Raw genomic sequence first — 21,664 nt, 5'->3', positions numbered from 1 at the left:
CCCAGTAAAATACTACTTGAGTAAAAGTCAAAAAGTATTTGGTTTTAAATATACTTAAATATCAAAAGTAAATGTAATTGCTAAAATATACTTAAGTATCAAAAGTAAAAGTATAAATCATTTCAAATTCCTTCTATTAAGCAAACCAGACTTCACAATTATTTTTATATTTTTTATTTACTGATAGCCAGGGGCACACTCCAACACTCAGACATAATTTACAAAGTATTTGTGTTTAGTTAGTCTGCCAGATCAGATGCAGTAGGGATGACCAGGGATGTTCTCTTGATAAGTGTGTGAATTTGATGATTTTCCTGTCCTGCTAAGCTTTAAAAATGTAACGAGGGCTTTTGGGTGTCAGGGGAAATGTATGGAGTAAAACGTACATTATTTTCTTTAGGAATATAGCAGAGTAAAAGTCAAAGTTGTCAAAAATATAAATAGTAAAGTAAAGTACAGATAACCCAAAAAACGTAGTACTTTAAAGTATTTTTACTTTACACCTCTGTGTATTCTATACCCATTTGAATAGAAAAGAAAGTTCTTACTTTGTTTGATAAGATTACTGTTTTTCTCAGGGGACTCAAGGGGACATTTCAATTTCAAACTGGAATGTTCTGGAATGATGATTGTGACATTGGGATGTTTTCAAGGGGGTACACAATACAAGAAGCCTAGTTATCCCATTTACCTGTGTTGCTTACGTTCCAAATTAAATAGGCACAATAAAAATGTATAGACAATTAAAAATACACACTGGTGTTACACTTCAAAACTTCTATCATCAAGCACACGTTTAACAATCAAGAATGTTTTTTTTTTACTACTGCTTAATGATGATAATGACAACAATGCTTCTGGTACTGATGATGATGATAATGATGATGACGTTAAATCTAATCACATTTTTCACAGATGGCTAATGTGTCTAGTACTGATGATAATGAATGAAGTGAAATGTCATAACCAGACGACTTCTACCAGAGCACATCTAATGCATTATCATTTATGACAATAACAATGTTATTTTCCTTGACCATTGGGGGATTTCATTGAACATGGTTAAAACAGATATCACTGACAATAGAAGGTGAGCACATTCTCTTGGTTTCCCCTCACCAGTAAGACTGGTGGGCGCAGGTCACGAGACAAAGTCTCCAGCCATGCCATGTACAGAGCACTGGGACATTGCCCTCTCCTTCCCACAGGCATGGTCCTGTCAATGAGAGAACATAGATCCGTTATCACTCTCACCTGTGTTAGCTTTGTCATGGGATGGGGTGGGTTCAAGTCAATGAATGTAATAAAAACATCTGGTTTGCAAAAACAGAGTACGTACACAAATATAATGGCGGCGTCCCTTGAGTAATCTTGAAGAACTTCATTCAGACGAATCTGTCGAAGGGTCTGGTGCACAAACACACATTTAGAAGGGACTGTAACCAGTCTGTCTGAGAACAGTGAAACTGTCATAACCAAATGTTCCACATCTAGCTATGCTACATTTAAAAGTTTGGCAATAGAGTAGTCCTGACCAATGAAACCCAGATAATGGTCACCTTGGGCTTATTTGTCTCTATCTCCTCATCAGACACCATCCAGGGACAGTCCTGATTCAGCTGCTCAGCTGTTACATGTCCATCCTTCTGGGCTGTGTTAATCCTGTAGGGCCCTATCAGATCCTCAAACCTCCTCACACTGTCAGAGAAAGAAAGAGGAAAGGGTCTCAACAGAGCATTGCCCTGCATACATTGTGAATGGACGTAGATTAAATTAATAATTGTGGGTGTTGAATCACTGTGCAACTGAACTCTTATGCAATAATAAGAAAGTACAATTCTGAATAGTAACAATTATACAGTATATAGTGAGTGACAGGGAACCATACTGTTCAGGTTGTGGTCTCGCATTGATATCAGGCAGAACCTCAACGTCATGGAAACCAAGGCGAAACTTGCTGATGAGGTCCATGACTCTAAAATTGGACACAAGGACATGGTCAGTTGAACTATTCAAATCAAAATCAAAGTTTATTGGTCGCGTACACAGATTTGCAGATGTTATTGCAGGTGCAGCGAAATGCTTATATTCAAAGGAGGATGAAAGGCCAAGGGGATATCATGATATCATGTCTCTACCACACACTATGGCCTTAAACACACTACACTCACTCTTTTCTTTGCTCCTCCTTTCGCTGGATGTCTCCGCCCACAAAGACGCGTACCTTGCACCTTGCCCAGCGCTTCTTCCGTGTGAGCAGGTAGGGAAGTAGCAATGTCAGACCTTTAAGAGCACAACAGACTTAACATTTACCTTTCACACATAACATAGACCCCTCTGCCTGATGTGACCATGACATAATTCTATCCTATGTTATCTCTCTGACCTGGGGTACTTGGCATGTAACAACATTGTATGATTTATGACCCCACATTATCAATCTGACTATGTTATAAAACCTATTTGATTTGTGGAAGGGCACAATGAAATCCAGAACAATAATCTCACCTCCATCATCGAACAGCCAGTACACATCAATGGTCTTTTTCCCCTGCTGAGACTGGAACACAGTAGAAGGCTGAGGCTGAGGCTCAGTCACCATGGCATCAGGGTCCACTATAACCAATACAAAATATCTCTGTCAATACTATAGAAAAATAGGAATGTCATAGACTACAAACTGTATACTCTAAATATGATCATACATACATGAAAAGTTTGCAGGGGGTGCAGGGGGGACACAGGTGTTGACACTGCTCTCTGGGCTTGCCTCAAACCCAGGGTTAACTGCAATAAAAGGAAGCAATGATAAATAAAGATATATTGTAAAAGAACATGACATCTTCATGGTTGTTGGGTTCCTCACCGTGTGTTTGTGCCTGCCGAAACACGTCCAGACCCTCCCTCATCCGCAGCACACACACTCCATACTGCAGGTCAAACGCATCACTGAAACAAATGCACAAAGACATATTAAACTGCATCCTTACTCCGTCACATCCATTATGAACTCATCTTGCTGATTTGATTGAGTGATTCACTCACTGTAGAATTCCAATGTAGTTGTCAATGCAGGATGGTTTGTCCTTACGCCAGTCCCTTTTGAAGCCCGTCAAGAGGACATTCGGCCTGATCCGACCCAAACCTGCACCCTGGAGTTAGACACAGTATAACACATTCAGTAAATCCACATTCAGTAAAACCACATGATGAAATGGACCTGATAGATAAGGCTTGGCAGTTGGCCCACCTGGAGCAGCATCTTAACCCCAGTGCGCAGGTCATTAGCCACCACACCGTGATAGAAGGATTTGATCTGCCGTTTGTTCAGCCAGGTAACATGACTGTTGCTACTGGCAGTGTCCAAGGTTGCGGGAGAAGGACCTCCCTGTTGACACAGCAGCAGGGTGACAGAGGGAGTTAGAGGTTAATGACATAGAATATAAAAATAGGCAATGTACAATCAACAATTGCCATTGTGTTCTGTGTGGCTCTGTTGGTGGTGGCAACGCCAACAGTCGTGGGTTTGATTCCCACTGCGGCCACCCATACTTAAAAATGTATCCACGCATGACTGTAAATAACTTGGATAAAAGCATCTGCTATATTATTAACATTAACATATTCATGAAGGAGTATTTTTTGGTTGCCAGAAGATTGTGATCACTTGCCTGGAAATGTAAAGTAGCTATTTTCACCCACACACAATGGAGGAACCAGAAAGACCAGACTACTGAAATTCTTAGCATTTTGGTTGTTATCAGTAAAATAAATACTTGACTACTGGGGCAACCTCAGAGCAGGCTCAACTTGCGTGACTGCTCAGGTCACTTTCCCTGGGTAATAGGGCAACCCTTAATGATCCCTGTACAGTGATTCAAGTTGAAAACTCACAGTGACAACATTCCCGCATATCATCAGGCTTAGATTTTTGGTGAAGGTTCCAACAAAGTCGACCAATGCAGGACGACAACTGGGCGGACCAGTGAGGACCAAGCACTGAGGTCTGAGAAAGGTAAGAATAAAGGGAATAAGAAAATCACATACAAAGTGAGAAATGGTTATTCAGTTGGAACAGCAACAAAAGGCTGACATTGTTCTCATTAGGTCCTCAGAGAGAGATCAGGTCTGACCTGTAATTCTTGATATGATCGTCCACCTGGTTCAGGCTCACACAGTAGGACAATGCCATGTTGTATGACCCAGCTTGTACTGATGATCCCCAGTTTACAGCTAAAAATAAATCAATAACCGATTGAGTTGGTGAATATTCAATGAAAAACAATGCTTGCCAAAAACCTGCTACATATTTTATGGGGGGAATGAATTTGAAACTTTGTATGTGTGTGTTTTCTCACAGGGTCTCTTGTAGAGCACATATCCCAACAGGAAGATGACGATGCCAATAGCGATGAGCGCCGCCCACCAGGTGAGCAGGAACATGATGATCACAGACACCACGGCACCCAGCAGGGACATCCACTTACTGTAGAACCTGAAGGAGGGACGCCAGCCTGCAACACAGTCAATCACACACATTGAACATGACGCAAATATAATTAGGCAATAAGATACTGAATTTGTTTCTTTTGTAACAGGTGTTAGGTTAGAACATCAGACCAGGACTTTTAATGGTCATGATACCATGTCCTGGTCATGACACCATGTCCTGGTTGAGATACCATGTCCTGGTCATGATACCATGTCCTGGTCATGATACCATGTCCTGGTTGAGATACCATGTCCTGATTGAGATACCATGTCCTGGTCATGATACCATGTCCTGGTTGAGATACCATGTCCTGGTCATGACACCATGTCCTGGTCATGACACCATGTCCTGGTCATGACACCATGGTTGAGCTCCTGACCTGGGGAGTTGGTGATGGAGGCATGGAAGCAGCTGAAGTTGATGAGAGCGTAGGAGCACAGGAAGAAGTTAGAGATGATGGGAGCGATGGTGTTGAGCTCAGCTGAAGGGTGAGAAGACAGGGCAGGGCTGTGTTACTGTAACAACATCTCCTTTTCACTCTGCATCTATCTTGACAGGTCTTTATCATACCAATGAGAACGAAGCAGACAGCAATGATGTACGCCAGGACGTAGCCTCTGATTGGTTCGTCGTTTTTTCCATTACCCTTCCCAAAGAAACCAATGACTGGATACAGGTTGTCTTTGCAGAGACACTGTAAGTGAGAAGAGAACAAGATAATGCTAATAGAATAACACACAATGCCTCTTTATTTGCAGTAAACGTGTTTCCCTAAGAAAACCTACCTGGAAGACTTTGGGTGCAGAGACCAGGCAGGCCAGGGCTGAGGAGAGAGTGGCCCCAAATATCCCAGCAGTGATCAGAGGGGCGAACCCTGACACCAAACTCATACTCTGACCACAGAAAGAAGGGGAAGTGAAACAGATACAATGCACCAAGGCCATACTTGTGCATTGAACATTGAAACATGGTAATCAATCATTTGTATTAGGTCACCTGGTACTGGTTGCTGAGGCCATAAGTGCAGGTTCTGTTAGTAATACAGTTAGTGAAGTCCCAGCCGTATTGACAGGCCAGACCCTGGCAGCTATCAGCACTAGAGATGGTCAAGGTGTCATTCATGATTCCAGACGCATCTCGTACCAGACAGGCTCCTAAACCAGGACAGAGAGAGGCCCATACACAGCACATATTGACAGAAAGGAAGCACCAATAAAATCATGAGGAGACACTTTGTGCATGTGTACAACTCACCAATAGTTGCTGCTATGATGAGATAAGATAAAGTGGTCCAGAATATAGCCATCAATGTTCCTCTTGGAATAGCTACTGTAGGGTCCTATATTGTGTAGAAATACGGGGGGGATATATAATGACTAGTCAACAGTCAAACATTTGCTATAATAAGCATCTGAATTAAACATCTCCCTTTCATCCAAAGAGCCCTTCTCTCCTAGAGTGAGGAGAATATACAGTAGACATTTATAGAGAGATCAGAGTAAGGAACCTGCCTTTAGGTCCCCAGAGATGTTGGCTCCTGCCAGGATCCCTGTGGCTGAGGGGAAGAAGATGGAGAACATGCCAAAGAAGTTGCCTTCAGGCCCACGCCAGCTGGGTACAAAGTTTTCAGCAAATATATCCGCTGAGGGGAAAGAATAGTTAGTGTGTCTATTTTAATGATAGAGGAAAACAAAAATAACTGGAATCTAATATGACATATGAAATTCACAACACTCTGTCGAAATGCCATGGAGCTCTGACCTTGGTAACTGAAAAAGCCCTTGGCTTGCTTCTGAGGTGTAGCGGGAATAATGGTCCCCACTATGTAATTAGCAAAGGACACCAAGATGACGATGAAGAAGAGAACCTGGGCCTGTATAGTTGGCAAAGAACACAATGCACCACATGATAACATGCCATCTATCCAGAGACTCCATAGTCAGAGGCTTACAATAAACAATCCTTCCCAAACAAATTAAATACATCTTATAGTAAAACATGTCTTTTACAAATTCATAGAAAATGGCCAGGATCAACCAACTGTATTGAGTTCTAACATCAGACCTGGTCTATTGTGACAAGGCATGTTCTGTAGTTATTTAGAAAGAGTGCCTCCTAGTGGCAGTTTGAACAGACCTTGGCCTCCCATTCCATCCCAGCCAATGAGATGGCCAGCAGACATGTGACAGTGATCACTCCAATGATGCGAATATCATTAATGGGGTCCACTATGCTAGCACCACTCTCCTGAGGTGGGAGGTTTGGGAGACAAATTAAAACAAGGGTACAGTTAAAAAGGGAACGCCAACTCAGAGGTTGGCTATAAGTGATGTGGGTATAGGCCTATGTGAAAACACACTGACTTGCATCAATGCTTGCACAGTCTCAGCGAAGCCCACAGTGTGCATGGCAACCGCCACAGCATTTGCAAAGGCAAAGATGAGTCCAATGGATCCTCCCAGCTCTGGCCCCAGGCTACGAGAGATTAGGAAGTAGGTTCCACCTGCAAGAGGGACAAAAGAGGATCAGTGTTGTAAATATTTGAGTATAAGAAGCCTGTACAGAGCCGGCCCCAGGCATAAGCAACATAAGCGGTTTAGGAACTTTTCTCTTGTTATGTCAGTCACTGACAGTCACTCAATTAGCCATGTCAGCTAACAATTTTTAGATTGGTAGTTCATCTAGCCAGTTATCTAAACATGTAGTAATCATGGCCGAATACCGACCAGGCATGCAGGGCACGTGCCCAGGGGCCCTGACCTCCAGGGGCCCTGACCTCCAGGGGCCCTGACCTCCAGGGGTGATTTTGTTAGTCATTCTCACTCAGTTAAAAAAAAATCCAATCCTTAATAACATGGCATAAATCATGGCAATATGTGAAGAATTACTGTAAAAATAGCTTTAAAACGCCAAACATTTCTCTCCACCTCATGGCAAAATTGGTGAAATTAACTTTAAAACTTAAATGTTTCTCTCCGCCATCAAGAGGGGGGCCACTAAAATGTTTTGCCATGAGGTGGGAGGCCCACCAACCAAATCACTTAGGGCCCCCCAAAAGGCCAGGGCCAGCTTGAACCTGTGTTATTATTGTATTATTTCAGCGAAGGGATAATGCACCTCCTTTGACCCTTCCGTTGGTGGCGATGGCGGAGGTGGACAGGCCAGTGATGCCAGTGATGCAGGTGGACAGCAGAATGATGACCCAGGTCAAACCTAAGAGGAGGAATATCACATACAATCCAGTAAACCATACAAATACAGTCCCAGAAATACACAATCACCATCAATGCAAAAATTGACACTTTAATGAAATAAAAGCGTTGAGACCTATCGCTTGACCCACCAATCCCTGCTTGCGCAGTGATCCAGGGCAGCCGCAGGTACAGGATCACCCCCCAGATGTTGAGCATGCAGCGGATCTAGGGGGAATTCACTTCTCCTTAGCATGTTGTCATGACTACCAGTATAATGGATTATGTATAGTGTTGTATGGAATCTCAGTTGTTTTGTGTCTGTCGTGTCTTACCATGACTCCCTTCACCCATCCAAACCTGGTGGGTTCTAACTGAGGCTCGTCAACATCATCTTCTGAGCTGTCCCCAGGTGTTCTGCCTGTGTTGGTCTCCTCATACAGAGGAGGGGGACAGGAATCCTCCTTATGGGTGGTTTAGGGGAAATAGGGATGTAACCATACTGTCTATCAGTCTGTACAATTTGCAGTATTAAAAAAACAGTATAGAAGGCCTGACATATTGCAGGTGTGTTGCCTAGAGGCCAAATGTGTCGAACTTACTTCAATGTTGGAGTGAAGCTGAAAGAGGGATGGTCTTGATCGACGCACCCTCCCTTGGACATTTGTGTTCGCATAGAAGTCATAATTTGGGCCAACATCCAGAGTGTCGTAACCTGTGAGGATCTGTGTGGAGTTCTGAGAAGCCACGCTGGTCCCATCGCCGTAGTGATATCTGCTGCCATCAAAGCCATACTTGGGTCCTTCTTCCCCATTCACGGAGAACTGGCTTCTAAGAGCAGAAAGGCTTATCCCCTCATTTGGTGCTGCTGGTACTTCTTCCATTTGGAGTGGAAGACCAAAGTTTTCATGTAATAGGAAACAAATGGTGGCATGAGGGGCTTTATATGTCTTGAAAAAGGCAGGAAGTGCCTTTGGCCATGTTGAGATAAGTCAATGTTCAGTTCACTAAACCTATTTGGAACTCCATGAGAGCAATTTGTATTTATAACTAACCCCCTGAGGGCTTGTGAACCTCCTTATTACATAGATTAACTTGTGATCTAAGGCAAGATAACCTTGGCAGAAAGTCACAAAGATAGAAGAGGTAAACCCTTCTCCATAAGGTATTGCTTCTGAGGAGGAACTGTTACCTTCCTCTTATTCCATATTGATGTAAAGGGGCCTCCCAAGGATGGGAGAAATTGAAAATATTTATATTGAAGACATGGAAAGGCAACAAGTTTGGGAGACAGCTCCATCACCTTCAAAATCTCCATTTAAATGATCCCTGACTTCTCCTGAGCCCAGCCATTCAGTATTAAACCAAACAATAGACAAAGGGGATCCTTATAAAATAATTGAATATTTATATCTTGATAAACTTGCCACTACGGAATAACTTTCAGGTGACCTCATTCTTGCTATGTAAAAGTCATCCCCTAAACAGTCATGCTTGGAATGTTTTGGTGTGTGTTTACCACTTCACTGCCTCAGTTAAAGGATGACCTTGGTATCAGTTGGTCATGTTGTGTAAAACACCATGGTAAATGACTGTTACAGTCTCAGCTGAGCAACCATGTTGTGCCAGCAGCAGTATATGTTCCCTTTCATTGAGTTTCCATTAAACCGCTGACCCTGCAGACAATTCTTGGTATAGAAGCCTTACTATTCAAAACTGTTGATCCCCCTGACTGCATTTGGGCCAAAATGTAACTTTGTTTTATTACTTACAGTATATCCTGAAAATATAACTTTTTAACAAAGCATTTCCTCCTGGAATACAAATAAATTAGTGTATTTGCCTCCTTGGGGCATAATTGTCCTCCATTATTAAATAAAGTAAAAACTCACAATATCATAAAACAAGTTTAATCAAATGCTTTTACACGACAGTGAATTTAAAATCACAGCAGACATTTCATCAGGTGAACCGTAGGAACTCTTCCGCTCCTCAAAGCTGCTTCTGTTGCTTGCCCATTGGCGTCTCGTTGGCAGTGGTGCAGTGCCACCCTGGTGTTGTGAAATAGCCGGGTTATAGCAGGTGTGTGGCATCGGCCTGATTCACAACACCAGCTGCAGCACACACACCTGAGAGTGGATCAACCTTGGCAGAAGTCCATGTCTTTTCCACAGAGAGCTCCAGACTGATCTTCACCAGAGCAGATGTGGTGCGTAGCAAGGGCATTGTCTCCAGAACTCATGATGATAAGGGCTGTGAGTGAAGTTAAAAAACTGCATTAAAAGAGCCTGCACAGTCAATTTGGTTCTCTCCATAATGAAGACAAGTCCCCTGTGGTGACAATAGAATCAGTTTGAGAGGAAAGGCTTCTCGACAATCTAGCGCAGCCAAGCAGACTCCCATCTGTGTTCTCTCAGGGCATTTCCTTGCTTTCTAACCATCTGCCAATAAGTGTAGCAGTGTCATACATGATAGGGCCCATCACAATGTACGTTCAATACAGTTCCTCTCACCTACTCAGAGTAGTATTTCTCCAGCTGCTGATAGTGTAGTCATAGAAAGGGGAGATGTTATCCAAAGAAACAGACCTTTCTAAGCAAATCAATCAGGTATAACTAGTAGCAAAGATTGGTATATCATCATGTAATTCCTTATAGATAACCACCAGCAGGGATACAATTTTGTATGTGTGGGTGTGCAGTTTGACCAATTTACAGAGTACACAGTGGATGCTGAATTGTCGTTCTAGCACCCACAAAATCGTATTAGCTGCCGGTTTCAGTTTGACATGATACCTTGATAAAATCATTGGTTTTTCCAAATGACATTTTTATCGACTGTGGAGGTGGATTCAATGTAGAACACACATCTTCTGGTGAAGACAAAACTGCTTGCAAGATTTAGTTCTTCCTGGACCACTGGATTATGGTTAGTTCAATATGATTCCCAATTTCCTGTTGCTTCTATGACTATAGGCAGGCCATGTCTGAGGAATAGTTGGAGATCCTGGCAATTAAGCCCTTTTTTCTATTTAGTCAGATTAACTCATGGGTACCATTTTTATGGTACAGTGTGCAGTTTTAGCAGCAAGAGTTCATCTGACTCTGGGTAAATAGAAAAAAGGGCTTCATTGCCAAAATCTCAAAATATGCCTTTTACCATAAAATAATATCAAAAGGCACAATTAAATCAAAAATTCCAAATGACTCTAACAGTACTTCCTTCAGTTTACTTTAAATCCAGGTAGTACTCATACTACTAATAATTGTATAGATGACCATGACGCATAATAATAATTTAAAAAAAAGCAAACTGAAATACTAAATGCAAATGAATCAAATTAAATGAAGGCGTAAGAAATTAAATTTAACTGACATTTTATTTCAATTTATGAAAAAAATACAAATATGGAGCAACGAATAAGGACAAAGAAACATAAAATGGGGACGAAGCAAAACAAAATCTGACAGTTGATGAAAAGGGTGGGTGTGGCTGGGGCTTGAAGGTATTTTGGGGTCAGTTCATCAGGACCTCCATCTGCACCAGCCGGGCATTGGTGTCGCCTGCCATGCGGTACGGGATAATCCCAGCAAATGTGATCAGTGCACGGGCTTGGCTGCGCAGTTGCTGTTGACACACACAGAAAAGACATCTTAGAGCTGACAGAGAAATCAATAATGTGTGAAAACAGATAAAAACTAGACAAGATAGATAGACAAGATAGCCCCCAATAAGTACTCCTTATTCAATGAAATATCACATAATGGAGCAGAGGCATGTCTTTACTGCCCAGTTCATCACAATGCACAGCCCCCAAAAGTCTTTATACATTTCCTCAGGTTTTATCCCATGGCCAGTATTGCCCTGAGAAGTCACCATCTCCTCACCGAGTCTCTGTCCTCGATGGACCTCTGTGGTCGACCAGGGGTTCCTGCTGTGGCCCCCTTCAGGCGCTTGCACTGCGTGAACAGGATATTCATGGTGGCCAGGAGTACCTCCGCCAGATTATGCCTGACCTGGAAGAAGATTCAAATGAGAATAAGACAGAGACAGTAGGAAAAAAAGGACAAGAGAAGATTACATGTACACTTTGAAAGTGTAGTGTTGCATACTGAGTATAATTATATATACATTCATATTTTATATACACACACACAACCGGTCAAAAGTTTTAGAACATCAACTCATTCAAGGGTTTTTCTTTATTTTCTACATTGTAGAATAATTGTCAAGACATAAAAACTATGAAATAGTTTTTTCTTGTAACGAAAAAAAGTGTTTAAAATATATTTTGATTTGTTTTAGTTGAGATTCTTCAAATAGCCACCTTTGCCTTGACAGCTTTGCACTCTTGGCATTCCCTCAACTGTCTTGTTGATACCATCGATCACCACATTCTTTTGGAGAGATTGGAAACCCAAATTGGTCTACACGGACAACTTCTGGCCTGGTTTAGATCTTATCTATCGGAAAGATATCAGTTTGTCTCTGTGGGTGGTTTGTCCTCTGACAAATCAACTGTAAATGTAGGTGTTCCTCAAGGCTCCGTTTTAGGACCACTATTCTTTTCACTATATATTTTACCTCTTGGTGATGTCATTCGGAAACATAATGTTAACTTTCACTGCTATGCGGATGACACACAGCTGTACATTTCAATGAAACATGGTGAAGCCCCAAAATTGCCCTCGCTAGAAGCCTGTGTTTCAGACATAAGGAAGTGGATGGCTGAAAACGTTCTACTTTTGAACTCGGACAAAACAGAGATGCTTGTTCTAGGTCCCAAGAAACAAAGAGATCTTCTGTTGAATCTGACAATTAATCTTGATGGTTGTACAGTCGTCTAAAAAAAACAAACAGTGAAGGACCTCGGCGTTACAAGACTGTTTCAAGGACAGCTTTATTCCATCTACGTAACATTGCAAAAATCAGAAAGAAACTTTCTGTTATAAAATGATGCAGAAAAATGAATCCATGCTCTTGTCACTTCTAGGTTAGACTACTGCAATGCTCTACTTTCCGGCTACCCGGATAAAGCACTAAATAAACCTCAGTTAGTGCTAAACACGGCTGCTAGAATCTTGACAAGAACCAAAAAATGTATCATATAAATCCAGTGCTAGCCTCTCTACACTGGTTTCCTGTTAAGGCAAGGGCTGATTTCAAGGCTTTACTGCTAACCTACAAAGCATTACATGGGCTTGCTCCTACCCATCTTTCCGACTTGGTCCTGCCGTACATACCTACACGTACGCTACGGTCACAAGACGCAGGCCTCCTAACTGTCCCTAGAATTTCTAAGCAAACAGCTGGAGGCAGGGCCTTCTCCTATAGAGCTCCATTTTTATGGAATGGTCTGCCTATCCATGTGAGAGACGCAGACTCGGTCTCAACCTTTAAGTCTTTATTGAAGACTCATCTCTTCAATAGGTCCTATGATTGAGTGTAGTCTGTCTCAGGAGTGTGAAGGTGAACGGAAAGGCACTGGAACAACGAACCGCCCTTGCCATCTCTGCCTGGCCGGCTCTCCTCTCTCCACTGGGATTCTCTGCCTCTGACCCTATTACAGGGGCTGAGACACTGGCTTACTGGTGCTCTTCCATGCCGTCCCTAAGAGGGGTGCGTCACTTGAGTCACTGACGTGATCTTCCTGTCCGGGTTGGCCCCCCCCCTTGGGTTGTGCCGTGGAGGAGATCTTTGTGGGCTATACTCGGCCTTGTGGGCTATACTCGGCCTTGTCTCAGGGGTGCGTCACTTGAGTCACTGACGTGATCTTCCTGTCCGGGTTGCCCCCCCCTCCCCTTGGGTTGTGCCGTGGAGGAGATCTTTGTGGGCTATACTCGGCCTTGTCTCAGGATGGGCTTTCTCCTGTGGTTGAAGATATCCCTCTAGTGGTGTGGGGGCTGTGCTTTGGCAAAGTGGGTGGGGTTATATCCTGCCTGTTTGGCCCTGTCCGGGGGTATCGTCGGACAGGGCCACAGTGTCTCCTGACCCCTCCTGTCTCAGCCTCCAGTATTGATGCTGCAGTAGTTTGTGTCGGGGGGCTAGGGTCAGTCTGTTATATCTGGAGTATTTCTCCTGTCTTATCCGGTGTCCTGTGTGAATTTAAGTATGCGCTCTCTCTCTCTCTCTTTCTCTTGGAGGACCATGCCTCAGGACTACCTGGCCTAATGACCCCTTGCTGTTCCCAGTCCACCTGGCCGTGCTGCTGCTCCAGTTTCAACTGATCTGCCTGCGGCTATGGAACCCTGACCTGTTCACCGGACATGCTACCTGTCCCAGACCTGCTGTTTTCAACTCTCTAGAGACAGCAGGAGCGGTAGAGATACTCTCAATGATCGGCTATGAAAAGCCAACTGACATTTACTCCTGAGGTGCTGACCTGTTGCACCCTCGACAACCACTGTGATTATTATTATTTGACCCTGCTGGTCATCTACGAACATTTGAATATCTTGGCTCTGTTATAATCTCCACCCGGCACAGCCAGAAGAGGACTGGCTACCCCGCATAGCCTGGTTCCTCTCTAGGTTTCTTCCTAGGTTCTGGCCTTTCTAGGGAGTTTTTCATAGCCACCGTGCTTCTACACCTGCATTGCTTGCTGTTTGGGGTTTTAGGCTGGGTTTCTGTACAGCACTTTGTGACATCAGCTGATGTAAGAAGGGCTTTATAAATACATTTGATTGATTGTGTACATATATACACAGTACCAGTGAAAAGTTTGGACACACCTACTTATATATATATCTCACCTCATCACTGAAATTGCGAAATGCAGCGACCCTTTCCTCCACACTGTCTTGACTCAGAGGGACCAGCTTCAGTCTCTCCATCACCTGAGAGAGACAAAGAGAGAGTTGGAGGGGAGAAGTTAGGGACAGTTAAAGGAAAGATTCACCCATTTTAAACATATCGTTTTTGTGCATCTAAACACTCAAAAACGACATAACATTCAAAAAGGTGACTCTTTCCTTTAACCCCTAGAGTCAGTGCTTCAATCTAAGTTACATACCAAAAAAATTCCCATCAAAATCTGTCAGTTTAAACTAGAGATTTTTTTTTTTTTGCATTGGATACGTCTCAATCCACCACTGTCGCACTTCAGCATCTGCTGTGAAAGGTGGCAGGGCTAGCAAGGTGTTTGTCAGACCATGATACATCCCAAAAATCGGTCTTTTCGGGAAAACGTTCATAGCGTCCGAATGGTTTGCCCTAAAAACTATTATGGAAAGGGGAGACTCTCACATTGTCGTTCTCCGTTTTGGTCTACAACCCCCACAAGTGTCAAGGGACTCACCTGAAGGTAAAACATGGAAGTATGAAGGTAGCTTTGTGCTTACCCCAAAAAAGGGGATAAATATGTGTAAATCAAATCAAATGTATATACAGTGGGGCAAAAAAGTATTTAGTCAGCCACCAATTGTGCAAGTTCTCCCACTTAAAAAGATGAGAGCGGCCTGTAATTTTCATCATAGGTACACTTCAACTATGACAGACAAAATGAGAAAACAAATCCAGAAAATCACATTGTAGGATTTTTTATGAATTTATTTGCAAATTATGGTGGAAAATAAGTATTTGGTCACCTACAAACAAGCAAGATTTCTGGCTCTCACAGACCTGTAACTTCTTCTTTAAGAGGCTCCTCTGTCCTCCACTCGTTACCTGTATTAATGGCACCTGTTTGAACTTGTTATCAGTATAAAAGACACCTGTCCACAACCTCAAACAGTCACACTCCAAACTCCACTATGGCCAAGACCAAAGAGCGGTCAAAGGACACCAGAAACAAAATTGTAGACCTGCACCAGGCTGGGAAGACTGAATCTGCAATAGGTAAGCAGCTTGGTTTGAAGAAATCAACTGTGGGAGCAATTATTAGGAAATGGAAGACATACAAGACCACTGATAATCTCCCTCGATCTGGGGCTCCACGCAAGATCTCACCCCGTGGGGTCAAAATGATCACAAGAACGGTGAGCAAAAATCCCAGAACCACATGGGGGGACCTAGTGAATGACCTGCAGAGAGCTGGGACCAAAGTAACAAAGCCTACCATCAGTAACACACTACGCCGCCAGGGACTCAAATCCTGCAGTGCCAGACGTGTCCCCCTGCTTAAGCCAGTACATGTCCAGGCCCGTCTGAAGTTTGCTAGAGAGCATTTGGATGATCCAGAAGAAGATTGGGAGAATGTCATATGGTCAGATGAAACCAAAATAGAACTTTTTGGTAAAAACTCAACTCGTCGTGTTTGGAGGACAAAGAATGCTGAGTTGCATCCAAAGAACACCATACCTACTGTGAAGCATGGGGGTGGAAACATCATGCTTTGGGGCTGTTTTTCTGCAAAGGGACCAGGACGACTGATCCGTGTAAAGGACAGAATGAATGGGGCCATGTATCGTGAGATTTTGAGTGAAAACCTCCTTCCATCAGCAAGGGCATTGAAGATGAAACGTGGCTGGGTCTTTCAGCATGACAATGATCCCAAACACACCGCCCGGGCAACGAAGGAGTGGCTTCGTAAGAAGCATTTCAAGGTCCTGGAGTGGCCTAGCCAGTCTCCAGATCTCAACCCCATAGAAAATCTTTGGAGGGACTTGAAAGTCCGTGTTGCCCAGCAACAGCCCCAAAACATCACTGCTCTAGAGGAGATCTGCATGGAGGAATGGGCCAAAATACCAGCAACAGTGTGTGAAAACCTTGTGAAGACTTACAGAAAACGTTTGACCTCTGTCATTGCCAACAAAGGGTATATAACAAAGTATTGAGATAAACTTTTGTTATTGACCAAATACTTATTTTCCACCATAATTTGCAAATAAATTCATTAAAAATCCTACAATGTGATTTTCTGGATTTTTTCCCCTCATTTTGTCTGTCATAGTTGAAGTGTACCTATGATGAAAATTACAGGCCTCTCTCATCTTTTTAAGTGGGAGAACTTGCAAAATTGGTGGCTGACTAAATACCTTTTTGCCCCACTGTATATATTTTTTAATATCTCCTAGATTTAGGACAGACACTTCAAAACCTTGTTTATTATAAACAAAATTACTGGCCTTTTTGCCATTTATGAATGTGTTATTCAATGCATTTTTATGGGATTAAGTTGTAAAGGGCAAAATCTATATTTTATCAAATAAAATCTGAAAAATCATATATAATTGTTTTCCATTCAAAAAAGTGGGACAATAGGGCTTGAAATTACATAAATGTTTTTTAAGATATAGTTACAATAAAATTATAAACAATTTACTAAAAGATTTTACATTTCTGATAACTAAAATAAATATGATCAAACTTTTTCATAACTGCAGAAAGAAATTTCTCTTAAATGTCCACTAAGAGGCGCAGAGACACCATTCCCATGTGTGCAGACTTGTTACACCTTCAGCTTTAAGCACAAAGTGATTTCGTCCGTCTGTGACCAAGATAAAGTGGTCTTAGTTTAATTATACACAATTATTTTCATGTTGAGCGCTCTAAATCCGGCTGACAATATACTACTGTTGCATCCACTAGATTATCCCGTTTCATGTGCGCTATTGCAAGCACAGATGTGAGTTTCCCAGACACCGGAAATCGTTCCTTGTCTGGATGGGCAAGAAAATGGGACACGTCACTCCCTATGCAAATGTTGGGTCTGAAACCTGACACTTCAAGTCAGCTCCGCTGGGAGAGTGGGAGCGGAGAGCAGAGAGATGGGGATTTCTGGCACTGTAAGATGACGTTCACAGAGAGCTTTGTACACCAAAATGTCCCCTAGTCTCCAAATAGGGGACTTAACATCTAAGAGGAGAGGAGGCTATCATAACGTTTCTCAATGCCATCTGAATAAACAGCATTGTAAGCCATCAGGCAGGAAGCCCTGGGTGATAAGGCTCACATCATAGGCCCGGTCTATGTTTCCAGCATGGTACTCATCAAAGAAGGTCATGAGGTCCAGCAGCAGGTAGAAGGTGCTGTCTGCAGACTTCTCTCCAGCAACACCCTGGGTCCGGTACCTGAGTCCGTAAACAAGACCACACACTAAAGTTAGAACTGGGCCTAAATGGTCCACTTTTGATGAGGTCCACTTGTCTTTTTAACAATTGCTTTCAGTAAGCCTATATGATGCAACGTCAAACATTATCTAATTTCAGTGGCAATGCAGAATGTAAATGATGCACAGTAAGTATGTGAGTGAGAGTAGGTGGCGAGGATAGTACCGCTCAGCGATGGCAACAGCAGTGTTCTTCAGTCTCTCCTTGTTGGACTGGGCAGCGCTGACTTGGGCGATAACAGGACTCAGCAGCCTGTTCATCAGCTCTAAGACCTTGTCTGGATTCTAAAGATCAGAGGAGAAAAACAGAGGAATGTGATGTGACATTTCATTATTTCCTACTCTTCCTCTATCCAGCCTGTACCTTCACCTAGACTAAACCCACTGGCACAGCTTGACCTCAACCTTTCCCAGAGCCCGGCTCACCTTGGCCAGCTCATACAGTCTGACTGCTTCCTCAAACAGGCCCTTGTTCTCAGCCTCCAGCGCCACTTTTGTGATAATGGCTCGAGTGTCTCCGGCAAATTTATCAATCACTCCAGGCTGGGGGAGAAGCACAACTCACAATCAGCTCTTTGAACCGCCTGAATACAAATGTTCTGGGGTGCCACGAGCACAATGGAAAAACCAGCAGCACCACAAATGCTTTCACAAAAGGGATCATAAATAATAATTAATTCAATTAAATAACAAAATTGAAAATGAAGGTGTGACCATTACCTTTCTGCTGCCATCTTTTTCCAGTCTTCCTAGAAGCATGTCAAACTCTCGACTCTCAATCACCAGCTCGCTAACACAGCACATGAACATGTTCTCTCCTTGGTTGTTTTTTTCATTCCTGTGTCCAAAAGGAATAGAGGATACACATTCACATATTTGGTTAACAAACTGAATGATTATATACACATTACATCTTTTAAATAATGATAGAGGTCTGAAGGCTCTCATCAAAATGAACCTGAATAGAAAGAGTAAACCAACCAATGGCATGTGTGAAAGCCTGTATTATTCATGGTGAACTCATTCATGGCCCACTGGGTTATTCATATGTATTGTGATTACATATTTTGATATTACTGCGATTTGAGGTTCCAAACATATTGCTAACCATATATCTGCAAGACAAGAGTGAGCATGAGAAAACAAGGCTTTGATCAGTCACGGAAATAAGTGCTGAAAACAAGTTGGCTCATTATTTAAAAAGAAGAGGGAGAACAAGCTTTAGGATGAAAAATACTGGAGTTTTGGCGCAGGTACAGCCGACTAATGCTAGATAAAGCTACCTACAGTAGCAATAAATAAATAATCAAATAGATACTTGGGAGTCAAATATCAAAACAATACTGAGATATGCAACTGTATCGATCCGCCCATGACTAAGCTTAAGTACAGTAGGAAGTCTACCGCCATGCCTCCAAGTCCTATTGACACTCAGTGGACTGGTGGAGAGAAGAGGTCCCCTCACCTGAGAACAGCATCTGTTAGGAGGATGGCCGCAACGTAGCGCAACGTACCGTAGGAAGTAGAAGTACTGTAGAGCCTCCCGGGGGTCTGTGGACTCAAACTTGCGCGTGTAGAGCATGAGCAGCCGGATGAAGTTGAGCCGACGCACCATAGGGGGGTCCCCAGCTTCCTGACTCACTGAAAGGTAGAAAACATTCACTTATAAGTATCAGCTTCAAAACTACAATGATGTTTACCTAGAAATTAAGCCCCTTTTAAAAAAGGAATCAAGCTTTGCATCCCTAATGAACAAGACCACATACTTCATGCAACAGTAAGTCAAGTGTCCTTCCAATATCTGTGAACTAAGACATCCTTTGTAGAACATGACTGATTGTCAATGTAGAGAAAGGTCAGACAGGTAGGTATCCTGACAGGACGTACACAGTTGTGCGCTCTGTCCTGATGACTTGAGCAGCAGCCGTAGCTCGTAGAGAACCAGAGCCACGTGAACTGCATGACTGCGTAGACGCTCCACCCGGAACAGGAAGGCCACAGCAGCCTCAAACTGGGCCGTGAGGAACAGCACCTGGAAGTATAGAAACGGCTGTTGGCTGGCCGAGAAGTGGGACTCTCCTATAGATTGGAAAGGAACAGAAATAAACTCAAAATCATTAGGATCACATTCACAACATGGAAAATGGAATATAGAACATGCTAATTCAATATAGATAAAGTCAGCAATTTACTGCCAAAACAACTTAATCACTTTCGTAAATGAGGGATAAAAAGTATATTGAAAGCAGGTATATTAAGCAATTAACATCCCATCATGCTTAGGGTCATGTATAAAAATGCTGGGCAGGCCATTATTTTGGCTACCATGGCTATGCCTCCATGGGATGACAATGCCCCTATCCACAGGGCATGAGTGGTTACTGAATGGTTTGATGAGGATGAAAAAGATGTAAACCATATGCCATGGCCTTCTCAGTCACCAGATCTCAACCCAATTGAAAGACGCTGCTTGAGACAGCGTTTTCCACCACCATCAACAAAACACCAAATTATGCAATTTCTCGTGGAAGAATGGTGTCGCATCCCTCCAACAAAGTTCCAGACACTGGTAGAATCTATACCAAGGTGCATTGAAGCCGTTCTGGCTCGTGGTGGCCCAATGCCCTCTTATGACACTGTATGTTGGGGTTTCCTTTATTTTGGCAGTCACCTGTAGTTGCTCAGTATTACAAATATTAAAACATTTTCAAACAAACTATTCCACTACATAGTCATCACATCAACTTGCATTAATCCCTCTCAGTGAAGTTCATGTTCAACTGAGTAGGAAGAAAACATGAATACATCAGCCATTTTGAAAGGCAGCAGGCTTATCTATGAGTCACAGTCACCTTTTAATACACTGTGTTAAAATGAGAGAGATAGCAAGCCATGACTCATCCTCCAGGTGGGAGAGCTTGCCTCCCTCTGTGGGATAAAACTAAAGAAAAGTTGAAGCTTTAAGAGTGAACAATGAAGCACTTCTTTATCTGAACAGAGCAGATCCCAGGGGGGGCTGAGAAGTGGTGCCATTACACAACCCTACTTTAAAAGTCTAGGATTGGACGGTATACCGTCTATCGGGGTATTTTGAAATACAGACCATATGATTTTCAATACCACTACGCCCCTGCTTATAACTATCTAAAATGTGCCTAATAATGTATCTCCAGCTCAGGGCTCCAGCTACGCAGGTATGGTTTGCTAACTTGATAGCTAAGAGGCTAGCGTGTAAGATCAAGCTTCTTGGTTACAGCAGAGACAAACAATCCAATCCTGGATCAAGATCCCTTCTGCCTAATTTGTTATGTGCGTCAAAATAAATAAAATAAATGTTTTAACGTTTGGAAAGAAATAGTGCTCGTATGCACTGCTGGTAATATTGTATACCCCGGTACGGTATGGTACAGGAACGGTATGAAAGTATTAAAATCTGAATACCGCCCAACCCTAAGAGTCCTCCAGTCCTAGCCAGTATTCTCTCTTAGAACAGAATTAGTATCCAGGTCAATTTTCACTTCAGTAGTCTGGCTGTCATGTATCCTGCAGTGTTCTGAACTCACCGTAGTCCTCTAGAAGCTGTTTCTGTAGCTGGGCCAGTGTCAGTCTGTCCTGAGGAGCACTGCTGCCGTCGTCATCGAAGCACACCTGGTTGAGCTGTGGGCATGATGGAAAGAACAGGTCTACATTAATGTCAGGGAGTATTGACAAGAGGCAAACCTATTTTACCTGATCCTCCCTAACTGGGCGGCAGGTAGTGCAGCAGTTAAGAGCGTTGGACCAGCAATCGAAAGGTCGCTGGTTCAAATTCCAGAGCCAACTAGGTGACAAATCTGTCGAGGTGCCCTTGAGCAAGTCACTTAACTCTAATTGTTCCTTTAAGTCACTGGATAAGAGGATCTGCTAAATGACTACAATGTAAATGGAGTATTG

The 21,664-nt window shown here is 42.9% G+C and overlaps 2 protein-coding genes across 4 annotated transcripts in view; both read right to left on the bottom strand.

Annotated features, from left to right (window-relative positions):
• Nucleotides 1–158: 158 nt before the first annotated feature.
• Nucleotides 159–8,589, bottom strand: slc12a3 (solute carrier family 12 member 3). The gene is made up of 26 exons (XM_071416971.1): nucleotides 8,286–8,589; nucleotides 8,019–8,147; nucleotides 7,836–7,911; nucleotides 7,610–7,705; nucleotides 6,856–6,995; nucleotides 6,629–6,739; nucleotides 6,254–6,365; nucleotides 6,004–6,134; nucleotides 5,747–5,831; nucleotides 5,489–5,646; nucleotides 5,278–5,385; nucleotides 5,063–5,186; nucleotides 4,872–4,973; nucleotides 4,359–4,514; nucleotides 4,134–4,233; nucleotides 3,895–4,006; nucleotides 3,251–3,388; nucleotides 3,046–3,152; nucleotides 2,867–2,949; nucleotides 2,710–2,787; nucleotides 2,509–2,616; nucleotides 2,172–2,283; nucleotides 1,889–1,975; nucleotides 1,560–1,698; nucleotides 1,340–1,407; nucleotides 159–1,216 (listed from the first exon to the last, which is right to left on the bottom strand). Exons 1-26 carry the CDS (start codon nucleotides 8,565–8,567, stop codon nucleotides 1,075–1,077), a joined length of 3,084 nt encoding a protein of 1,027 aa, XP_071273072.1. The 5' UTR covers nucleotides 8,568–8,589; the 3' UTR covers nucleotides 159–1,074.
• Nucleotides 8,590–11,043: 2,454 nt separating this feature from the next.
• The window catches only part of nup93 (nucleoporin 93), a 33,723-nt gene continuing 23,102 nt past the window's right edge, over nucleotides 11,044–21,664 (bottom strand). For all 3 annotated transcript variants that reach the window (XM_071416968.1, XM_071416969.1, XM_071416970.1), the window contains exons 12-21: nucleotides 21,295–21,388; nucleotides 19,619–19,810; nucleotides 19,246–19,372; nucleotides 18,452–18,569; nucleotides 18,158–18,274; nucleotides 17,898–18,016; nucleotides 17,576–17,693; nucleotides 14,436–14,519; nucleotides 11,571–11,699; nucleotides 11,044–11,310 (exon numbers count right to left, since the gene is read on the bottom strand). In XM_071416968.1, coding sequence (XP_071273069.1) covers nucleotides 11,200–11,310; nucleotides 11,571–11,699; nucleotides 14,436–14,519; nucleotides 17,576–17,693; nucleotides 17,898–18,016; nucleotides 18,158–18,274; nucleotides 18,452–18,569; nucleotides 19,246–19,372; nucleotides 19,619–19,810; nucleotides 21,295–21,388 — 1,209 coding nt within the window. In that variant the 3' untranslated portion in view covers nucleotides 11,044–11,199. The remainder of the gene's footprint in view (nucleotides 11,311–11,570; nucleotides 11,700–14,435; nucleotides 14,520–17,575; nucleotides 17,694–17,897; nucleotides 18,017–18,157; nucleotides 18,275–18,451; nucleotides 18,570–19,245; nucleotides 19,373–19,618; nucleotides 19,811–21,294; nucleotides 21,389–21,664) is intronic.

This window comes from Salvelinus alpinus, chromosome 9 (assembly GCF_045679555.1).
Source record: "Salvelinus alpinus chromosome 9, SLU_Salpinus.1, whole genome shotgun sequence".
In the NCBI taxonomy this organism is placed as follows: domain Eukaryota; kingdom Metazoa; phylum Chordata; class Actinopteri; order Salmoniformes; family Salmonidae; genus Salvelinus; species Salvelinus alpinus.
Note: the sequence above shows the minus strand (reverse complement) of the source record. Positions and strands in the feature narration are given on the sequence as shown.